Source organism: Aquarana catesbeiana, linkage group LG13 (genome assembly GCF_042186555.1).
Source record: "Aquarana catesbeiana isolate 2022-GZ linkage group LG13, ASM4218655v1, whole genome shotgun sequence".
Classification (NCBI taxonomy): domain Eukaryota; kingdom Metazoa; phylum Chordata; class Amphibia; order Anura; family Ranidae; genus Aquarana; species Aquarana catesbeiana.
In genome coordinates, this window is record NC_133336.1 from 171,930,253 (window position 1) to 171,941,147 (window position 10,895).

The 10,895-nt window shown below is 43.5% G+C and overlaps 1 protein-coding gene across 1 annotated transcript in view; it reads right to left on the reverse strand.

Moving 5' to 3' along the window:
- LOC141117640 (receptor-interacting serine/threonine-protein kinase 3-like) overlaps positions 1-2,103 on the reverse strand; it is a 71,399-nt gene extending 69,296 nt beyond the window's left edge. The window contains exon 1 of the mRNA XM_073610588.1: positions 1,883-2,103. Within this exon, the coding sequence (XP_073466689.1) occupies positions 1,883-2,016 (134 nt within the window). The 5' untranslated portion in view covers positions 2,017-2,103. The remainder of the gene's footprint in view (positions 1-1,882) is intronic.
- Positions 2,104-10,895: the final 8,792 nt, after the last annotated feature.

Below are 10,895 nucleotides of genomic sequence, written 5' to 3' on the forward strand. Positions count from 1 at the left end.
GTCTGGCTATCTCCTACTATGGCTACCTTCAGGCAATCCCTAAAACTCGTCTCTTCAGGGAAGCCTATCACGCTTCCAACTAATCTTTTATCACTTCCATCAGCTCATTCCCTACAGTTATGCCGCGTACACACGAGAAGACTTTACAGCAGACTTTGCCCGGCGGACGGGATTTCGTCGGACAATTCGATCGTGTGTGGGCTCCAGTGGACTTTGTTTTCTCAAAAGTTGGACGGACTTAGATTTGAAACATGTTTTAAATCTATCCGTCGAACTCGAGTCCGGTCGAAAAGTCCGCTCGTCTGTATGCTAGTTCGACGGACAAAAAGCCACGCTAGGGCAGCTATTGGCTACTGGCTATGAACTTCCTTGTTTTAGTCCGGTCGTATGTCATCACGTACGAATTCGACGGACTTTGGTGGATTGTGTGTAGGCAAGTCCATTCATTTGGAAAGTCCATCATAAAGTCCGTCGAAAAGTCCGCCGGGCAAAGTCTGCCGTAAAGTCCGCTCGTGTGTACGCGGCATTACAACTTTTCGTACCACTTGCCGCAACCTATTAGATTGTAAGCTCTTGTGAGCAGGGCCCTCACCTGGCAGGTGCTGGTGGGTGAATGGGAGGGAGAAGAGTATTTAGACCCTGCATGTCTCATTAAAGAGAACCTGTCACCTAAAAATCATCACATAAGGGACTTTTTGTCCCCTATGTAATAGAAAAAGAAAGTTTAAGCAAAAAAAGAATATATTTTGAGGACCACCATACATAGCCACGTGCAAACATAAACATATGCATGGGGGGTGCTTACGTGTGAAAACATTGTTTGCGATACACATGTTACATACGTCGGAGTGAGACCAATAATTCTACAACCAGACCTCTGGCGTAACACTTAACTGATGACCTATAGGGGGCTTTTGAAGCATCGCCTATAGAAAATATAGGGTACTGAAGTTTGATGCCATTTCACGGGTCCACACAAATTTAAGGTTTGACATGTTGAGTATTTACCTGGAACAACCTTGTCTTTTATATTTTACAAAAAATGTGGGTTTGTATTGCGTTTGTGTGTCCTAAAATTCACTTCAGTAATAATAACAATGTATTGTTATTGTTTATTATTATTATACAAGATTTATATAGCGCCACCAGTTTGTTCAACGCTTTGCAAAATAAAGGAAGACAGTACAGTTACAATACAATTCAACTAAAGAGAATTAGGAGGACCCTGCGCATGAGAGCTTACAATCTAAAAGGAGGGGCAAGTGATACAAAAGATAATAAATGAGGGGATAAATTAAAGTATAACTAAAGATCATTTATAGTTGAGGATATTGTAGAGAGGGATTAGAACGCCTGTCAGGTTGTTTATCTCTATCTGTGCCCCTATTAGGGAGATTCACCCTTTCAATTAAAATCACACACATAGGTTGGACTTGATGGACTTGTGTCTTTTTCAACCTCACTTACTATGGAACTATGTAATTTGTTCTGTTTACCGTGATCATCAAAAGTGAAAGTGAAAGAAAAAAACAAATTTTGGGTTGACACCAAAATAGTAATAGAGGGGAAAGCTTTCAACATGGACACTAGTTCTGGTGACAACCAGGGATTCCCTTTTGGAGGGGTTTCCTCTCACATCATGTTTTGGCTATGGGCCATGAAATGAAGAAAAATCTCCCCAATGGAACATGAATGGCATAGATGATTATAACCCTTCCTTACTCTATTAAAAAAAAAAGTTTTGTCTTTAGTTCTACTTTAATGGAGAAAGTAGAAGTTCAGTTTTTAGGTGGAGGTGAGATAGGCTTCCCTGAAGAGATGAGTTTTTAGGGATTGCCTATGAAAAACAGTGTTTTAGAAGTATCTTGGTGTGAGTACATACCTACGGACTCCTTGTACCACTTTGAGTGCTACCTCCATGTTCAGGGTCTGGCTCCGTCCTCTATAAACGTTCCCAAATCCTCCACGTCCCATTAGCTGCAGGCCCCCTAGATCTTCGGATGGGAGATGCTGCATGTTGGAGCTCGGCAGACAACACAATTACTGAGCTGTTACAGGTGTGGAAGGCTTTATGATTACTTGAGAGGTGGAGATCAGAGCCCATAGAGGACGTCACACTGTGTGCATAGGATTACACTGCAGACAAGGAATTTCTGCTCTTGTTTCACTTTTGTTGATTGGCTTATTCAAAGTAATTTATCCTAAAGGCAGATATGCGATGACTGTGCTTCGCTGTCTTTTGTGTGCGTGTAAGATGGCAGTACAAGCTATTATTAACCAGAGGGCTAGCTGATGGGGCAGGTGTTACTTTCCTCCATGTTTTCTAAATTAACTTGTTAAAGCGGAGTTCCACCCAAAAATGGAACTTCTGCTTTAAGTGAAGGTGACCCCCTGACATGCCACATTTGGCATGTCATTTTTGGGGGGGGGAGCAGATACCCTCTTTTTAGAAGCACCCAGCTCCCACTTCCTACCGCGGCTCTGGAACAAATTTCACCTCTCCCCCCTCCCTCCATGTAATCTTCTGGGACATGTCACAGGTCCCAGAAGATTGCCCTGCCAATCACAGCGCGCAGCGCGGCTCGCACAAGTGCAGTGCGCCCACAGTCAGAATGCTAGCGCAGCGGAGAGGAGGGGGAGAGGAGTGGGGCTTCGTTCACTAGCATCGCTGGACCGCAGGACAGGTGAGTGTCCGATTATTAAAAGTCAGCAGCTACACTTTTTGTGTAGCTGCTGTTGAACAGAAGAGTGACACAGCTTACACTTTTGCAGCACTTCCTATCTGTTGTCACTGATCCCAGTACCACCTCTTCAGGCACTGTCAGCCCACCTGGCTGCTGCCCCTTTACTAGCCCTCCAGGCTAACTTCTCCACACAGTCTTCCAGACTGCCACTCAACAGCCCACCCGGCTGACTCTCAGGAGATCTCCCAGTAGTGCTGACCTGCTCCCGCTGTCCTCTCTCCTTGGTCCAGTGCCTCCAGGAAAGATTTCCTCCGTGTGTTGTGGCAGGGTTCTCCCAGTACCCGAGCCCCGGCCCAAGGTCACCTCCCCCAGACTAGGGGGCACCTTTGAGGACAATCGCCAGCCTGCTCAGCACTCTATCTTCATCTTTCACCCGACTGCCCCTGCTGGCATGGCCCATTTACTGGGGATTGGCTCTCATAAATATTCCAACCCAGATAGCAAGGATAACTTGCCACACATTTGTGGCAGTGTTTATTTGTAAGTCTGTTAACTTTCTGCACATTTCCACTGGCTAGTTGTACACTTGCAGAGCGCTTGAAGCACAATTTCCAGTTGCCACTTTTGCAATTTGTAGCAAGTTTGCATGACAAGTCTCTAGCAAGAGAAAAGTTGCAGTGGTGAGTCTACAGCAAGAACTCTGAAAGTCACAGTGTCCCCTGTGGTGGGATGACTATTGCACAACGTAACAGAACCAGAACTTGCAGCAGAGTTGCATAATGTTTACAAAGAAAGTTGATCTGGTGTCATGCAATGCGGACTTGCTACAATTGTGCAACAAACTTGTGAAGCCTGGCAAGTCTAGCAATATCTTAGCAAGTCAATTTCAAACTTTCAGCTCAATTGCTTGCTATCTGGGAAACAGCCCCTCCTCACCTCCACTCATCAGCTCTAAACGTTTCTACAACCTTCTAGACCAGGGGGAGGCACCAGAAGAGCTGTCAGGATGAGTCATCCAGCTCTCAGTCACTGAACCCTGACCCAGATTCGCAACTCAACTACATTTTCTAACACTAACAAACTTTTTCACTAACAGTTAGCACACACTATAGCAAGGGTCTCAAACTGGCGGCCCTCCAGCTTTTGGGAAATTACAAGTCCCATCATGCCCCTGCCTGGGGGAGTCATGCTTGTAACTGTCAGCTTTGCAATGCCTTATGAAATTTGTAGTTTTGCAACAGCTGGAGGGCCGCCAGTTTGAGACCCCTGCGCTAGAGGGTGCTACATGGGATACCTTTACTTTTACTGCTATTTCATCAATGCCATGAGACAAGCCTGAGGCTGCTGTGAGGGAATACTCAACCCTAAGGCAGGCCTCCGACATTAGAAGTGACCGATACACTGTGTACACTTGCACAATAACTGTTCTCCAATTGCTCTCGGGTCCCCATGTGAATGTACATCTTGAGACTGTAACCTGCAATTAGGCAGGCCACACCGAACACATACCACAGTCACCTGTCCAGCATTTCCACTACAGATCCCAGCACCAGAATGTAACACCGCCGTGTGCCTAGTATGGGCTCCAAAATGCTCTTGACTGTAACTCTTTAACTTCTGTACCTTTGTACGATATGGGGATCTCTGCAAGGCAGGTCCATTCCGGTTGCTATGGGAGATGAACTGCAGCGTAGGGAGTGCTATCAATATCTCCTATATCGAAAAAGAGAAAGCACTCACATAGCCACATCCGTAATTGAGAGGGAAACACAAAAGGGGGAAAGGGATACTAACTAAGTAACCCTAGGTCGGACTTTAAAGGCATACCAAACAGAAGTGAAGTATGAAAAAATAACAATATTTATTGAAAAATTACATATAGTGATGAAGCATTAAAGAATTAAAAATCATAAACATGATACAAAATATACAGTGAGCCCTTGTGCATCGACGAGTTTCACCATTAGGCTTCTTCAGGACGCATTCAAGGTTTCAAAGATAACAAAAGAAAGAATAGATCTCACTGTCTGAAACAGAACATGTTTTTTTAAATCTCATATACACATATATTAAAAGAGCACTTATCTGTCCACAGAGAAAAGCCAAGACACATATAGGTACAGGAGACCAAACAAAGAACAAAATTACCTTGGAAGGAAATAAGCCCTATATATAGTAATATACAGAGGTATCCGAAAAAGGGAAGATGATCCTGATGATCTAAATACCGTAAATACTCGAGTATAGGCTGAGTTTTTCAGCACATTGTTTTGTGCTGAAAGTGCCCCCCTCGGCTTATACTCGAGTCAAGCACTTTTCTGCAGCAGAAAATGACATTTTCCAAACTGATTTTGGGGCCGCGTATCTCAGGGTCACTTGGTGCTAGGAACCCCAGCTTTGGATATGTTGTAGTGCTATTTTTACTGGGTTTGCACACCAAATGTGTGGTTCCTAGTACCAAGTGGCCCCGGGATACAGGGCCCTAAATTCGGTCAACTGTGTCCATCTGCAGCAATGTCATTTCGGGACCCTTTGGATCCAGAGACCCCAAATTTTGGCTGCAACTAGGGGGCACCTAGGAACCCTTAACTACCGAGTTTGAAGTTCGGGGGACCTATGGCTGCAAATGGGCACAGTGAAGCATGCAAATGGGCGCAGAGAGGCTGCAAATGGGCATTGTTGACCCTCTTTTCCACTTACAGTAGCTGCGCATTTCTCACCCTAGGCTTATACTCGAGTCAATAAGTTTTCCCAGTTTTTTGTGGTAAAATTAGGTGCCTCGGCTTATATTCGGCTCGACTTATACTCGAGTATATATGGTATATAGATATTCTGAAATGACCAGATCTAACAATCAATATATAGTCATATGATCAGACAAATGTCACAATACCCTATATATATCCATAACAACAATAGCGACCAAAGGTCCTAAGTATTAAGGTAAAAAATAAAATAAAAATACTGGAATACGATTTTACACGTGTCAAGTGCACATCCGCGATCTTTGGTTCAAAGTATTCCCTTTGGCCAATACTTAGGTCTACGGCAAAATTGTTCCAGTGAGGTCTGTTTTAAATATGAAGCCGATCTCTTATATGGACGACTATTGGCCAGAGGATATAGTAGGACTTGTCTAAAAAGGGCTTTTAATAAAACCCAAGGAAGACCATTCCTCCTCCCTAATGGCCATACCCACTCCATACGGCATCATTTCTCATGTCAGACTAAGGGAGTGATATATTGGGATAAAATATTAGGAACAAAGAATACGGAGGAGAGATGGGTTTGCTTTAAGAGCATATTAAATAAGGGCATTAGCCAATGTATCCCATTGGGTAATAAATTTAAAAGAGCGAACAAAAATCCTGGATGGCTTAACTCCAATGTCAAAATGCATATAAAAGCAAAGGAGAAGGCCTTCAAAAAATACAAGGTTGAGGGATCATCCACAGCATTCAGAATTTATAAAGAATGCAATAGGAAATGTAAGGGTGCAATTAGGACGGCTAAGATAGAACATGAAAGACACATAGCGGAGGAGAGCAAAAAAAATCCCAAGAAATTCTTTAAGTATGTAAACAGTAAAAAAGGGAGGACAGACCATATTGGCCCCATAAAGAATGAGGAAGGACATCTGGTTACAAAGGATGGGGAGATGGCAAAGGTATTGAATTTATTCTTCTCCTCAGTATTCACGAGTGAATCGGGGGGCTTCAGTAACCAAAACTGCAGTGTTTATCCTCATGACACAACACAGGAAGCACCTACATGGTTAACAGAGGACGGAATTAAAATTAGACTTGAGAAACTTAACATTAATAAATCACCGGGACCAGATGGCTTGCATCCGAGGGTACTTAGGGAACTCAGTCAGGTGATTGCCAGACCGTTGTTCCTAATTTTTACAGACAGTCTATTGACTGGAATGGTACCAGCTGATTGGAGAAAAGCCAATGTAGCACCAATATTTAAAAAGGGCCCAAAAAACATCCCTGGGCATTACAGACCAGTTAGCCTAACATCAATAGTATGTAAACTCTTGGAGGGGATGATAAGGGACTATATACAAGATTTTAGTAATAAGAATGATATCATTAGCAGTAATCAGCATGGATTCATGAAGAATCGTTCTTGTCAAACCAATCTATTAACCTTCTATGAGGAGGTGAGTTGCCATCTAGATAAAGGAAGGCCCGTAGACGTGGTGTATCTGGATTTTGCAAAAGCATTTGACACAGTTCTCCATAAACGTTTACTGTACAAAATAAGGTGCGTTGGCATGGACCATAGGGTGAGTACATGGATTGAAAACTGGCTACAAGGGCGTGTTCAGAGGGTGGTGATAAATGGGGAGTACTCAGAATGGTCAGGGGTGCGTAGTGGGGTTCCCCAGGGTTCTGTGCTGGGACCAATCCTATTTAATTTGTTCATAAACGACCTGGAGGATGGGATAAACAGTTCAATCTCTGTATTTGCAGACGATACTAAGCTAAGCAGGGCAATAACTTCTCCGCAGGATGTGGAAATCTTGCAAAAAGACCTGAACAAATTAATGGGGTGGGCGACTACATGGCAAATGAGGTTCAATGTAGAAAAATGTAAAATAATGCATTTGGGTGGCAAAAATATGAATGCAATCTATACACTGGGGGGAGAACCTCTGGGGGAATCTAGGATGGAAAAGGACCTGGGGGTCCTAGTAGATGATAGGCTCAGCAATGGCATGCAATGCCAAGCTGCTGCTAATAAAGCAAACAGAATATTGGCATGCATTAAAAGGGGGATCAACTCCAGAGATAAAACGATAATTCTCCCGCTCTACAAGACTCTGGTCCGGCCGCACCTGGAGTAGGCTGTCCAGTTCTGGGCACCAGTCCTCAGGAGGGATGTACTGGAAATGGAGCCAGTACAAAAAAGGGCAACAAAGCTAATAAAGGGTCTGGAGGATCTTAGTTATGAGGAAAGGTTGTGAGCTCTGAACTTATTCTCTCTGGAGAAGAGACGCTTGAGAGGGGATATGATTTCAATTTACAAATATTGTACTGGTGACCCCACAATAGGGATAAAACTTTTTCGCAGAAGAGAGTTTAATAAGACTCGTGGCCACTCATTACAATTAGAAGAAAAGAGGTTTAACCTTAAACTACATAGAGGGTTCTTTACTGTAAGAGCGGCAAGGATGTGGAATTCCCTTCCACAGGCGGTGGTCTCAGCGGGGAGCATTGATAGCTTCAAGAAACTATCAGATAATCACCTGAATGACCGCAACATACAGGGATATGTAATGAAATACTGACACATAATCACACACATAGGTTGGACTTGATGGACTTGTGTCTTTTTTCAACCTCACCTACTATGTAACTATGTAATATATATTATCTTTTGCCAATGTGGAGCCTTCTACGTTGGCAAGACGATAAGACCATTCTGGAGGAGGATGAAGGACCACGTTTATTATGACAAGAATGGCATTCTCAATACCACTATGAGCCACCATGTGGCCTTTAACCACTTGCTTACTGGGCACTTAAACCCCCCTCCTGCCCAGACCAATTTTCAGCTTTCTACGCTGTCGCACTTGGAATGACAATTGGGCGGTCATACAACACTGTACCCAAATTAAATTTTTATAATTTTTTTCCCACAAATAGAGCTTTCTTTTGGTGGTATTTGATCACAGCTGGGATTTTTATTTTTTGCTAAACAAACAAAAAAAGATGGAAAATTTTGAAAAAAAAATCATGTTTCCTAGTTTGTTATAAAATTTTGCAAACAGGTAATTTTTCTCCTTCATTGATATGCGCTGATGAGGCGGCACAGATAGGCTGCACTGATGGGCACAGATAGGCACAGTTAAGGCGGCACTGATAGACACAGTTAAGGCAGCACTGATGGGGACAGATAAGGTGGTACTGATGGGCACAGATAAGGCGGCACTGATGGCCACTGTTGGGCACTGATGGGTGGCACGGATGGGTGGCACGGATAGGTGGCACTGATGGGGGGCACTGATGGGCGGCACTAATGGGGGGCACTGATGGGTGGCAGTGATGGGCGGCACTGATGGGCACTTATGGGCACTGGTAGGTGGCACTGATGGGCACTGATGTGCAGCACTGTTGTTGTGGCACTGATGTGGGTGCTGATGGGTGGCACTGTGGGCACTGATTGGTGGCACTGATGGGTGGCACTGTGGGCACTGATGGGTGGCACTGTGGGCACTGATGGATGGCACTGTGGGCACTGATGGTTGACGCTGGTGGGCACTGGTAGGCGGCACTGCTCCCTTTTCCTAGGTGTCACTGGCAGGGGGCAGATGATCGCCGTGATAGGGACTGATGTCCCTCTCACGGCCGCCGGTGATCTGCTTTTTTTTTCCTCCTCACGCTGGCAGCGTGAGGAGAAAAAATAGCCGATTACCGGCTCTGTTTACATCACATGATCAGCTGTCATTAATCTGATCTGCGATCAGGCGAGTCTCATAGACTCGCTGATCACCAAGCGCGCCCTGCCTGGGGCCCGCAGGCCGCTCGTGCATGGGACAACGTTAATAGACGTAGTCCTGGCAATGTAAGTCTGCGCTGTTGCCGTCATTTGGCAATAGCGCGGATCTGAAGCGGTTAAACACAAATATGACCCTTTGGTTTTCAAATTTGCCGCTCTCGATCGTATCTAGCAAGATCCTCGAGGGGGCAATTTTGACCAGAGGGTTCTCCAAAGGGAGACTCAGTGGGTATATAATCTAAGGGCTACTACATATCCATGTTTGAATGACATGCTCAGCTTTAAACCCTTTTTATAGATTTCTGCCTACTATGAATACTCTCTGATTTTCGATCATATGTAGTTTTCTTATGCTTGACCCTTACATATATGAAGTCCCCTCGAGACCCATCTTTTTTTCTATTTGTTTCCATTGGAAGTTCTTTACAATGTTAAGTTATTTAATATAATTTCATTGTTTGTTTCCTTGCAGTGATTTTGGATTGATACTACTCTCATATAGGGTTTATAAGACATTTCAATAAGAGAGTAATGTATATTATTGCTTATCTTTCTGATTATAATTAAAATAAATGTTATATTACTAATAACTATCTATATATCCTAGAAACAGTACACTGTAATTATTGAATTTCTGTGATTTGATGACATATAAATACAGAAGTGTTCAACTGATTTTAATTGTCGCTTTCTGTCCACGGGGTCTGTTTTTGGCATGGTAGGTGCTTGTTTACCCAACAATGAACAGTTCTTGGTTGTTGTCTTTTGTGTCCCTGTTTGTTGACTCGTTTTGATTTTTTGGTTTTGTTTCAGTTGAATTTTGGTTATGTGCCGCTCTGTGTGTGTTTTGTTTTGCTGACACTTTCTGGCGGCCGCACTGGTTGGTGGGCGTTCCTTTGCCTGACTTCTGCTGTGTCCCTCTGTGATGCGTGTCTGGCTTTGGTGGGTGTTGCTTGGCGCTGTCCGTGTTTTCCACCTCGGCCCGCTCAGATAACGTCACCACTGCGATGGATTGTGTCCGTCTTTTGGCGCAGTTTTTTATCTGGCGCCACGATATGATGTTACTGGCAGCTTGCGGTTTGTTTGGCAGGAATTTCATAGGGGGTATAAATAGATTGCATCTCCCTATTTGCTTTGTGATCAGCGGAAGGCTATCTCCCAGGGGCCAATTATTATGTGTCCATTCCAGTAGTAAGTAACCTTATTCCACTAGCTTTTAAGGAATATCTTTATCAGTTTGTGGATGCTCCGAACTAAATGTATATTTTTTGACCTTTATTACTTTTTAGATTACCATAAAAGGACCATATTATCTGCTGGTGTGCAGGAGCCTATACTCCGTCAGCAATCAGGCACTTTTTGGCGTTAAAGCTTTAGTACTTCCTACTGTGGCCACTGGTTCTGGATGTTTTTTGATGGCACTGTTTTGCCTCTGTCCTAATATTATTAGGCCAATACTTTCCATCTATTTATGATAACAGGTACTATTTTTATTTTATTTTTTACCCTTACCTTTGGTCGCTTTTGTTATGGATATATATATAGGGTATTGTGACATTTGTCTGATCATATGACTATATTGATTGTTAGATCTATATATTTAGATCATCAGGATCATCGTCCCCTTTTCGGATACCTCTGTATATTTCTATATATGTTTGGTCTCCTGTACCTATATGTGTCTTGATTTTTCTCTGTGGA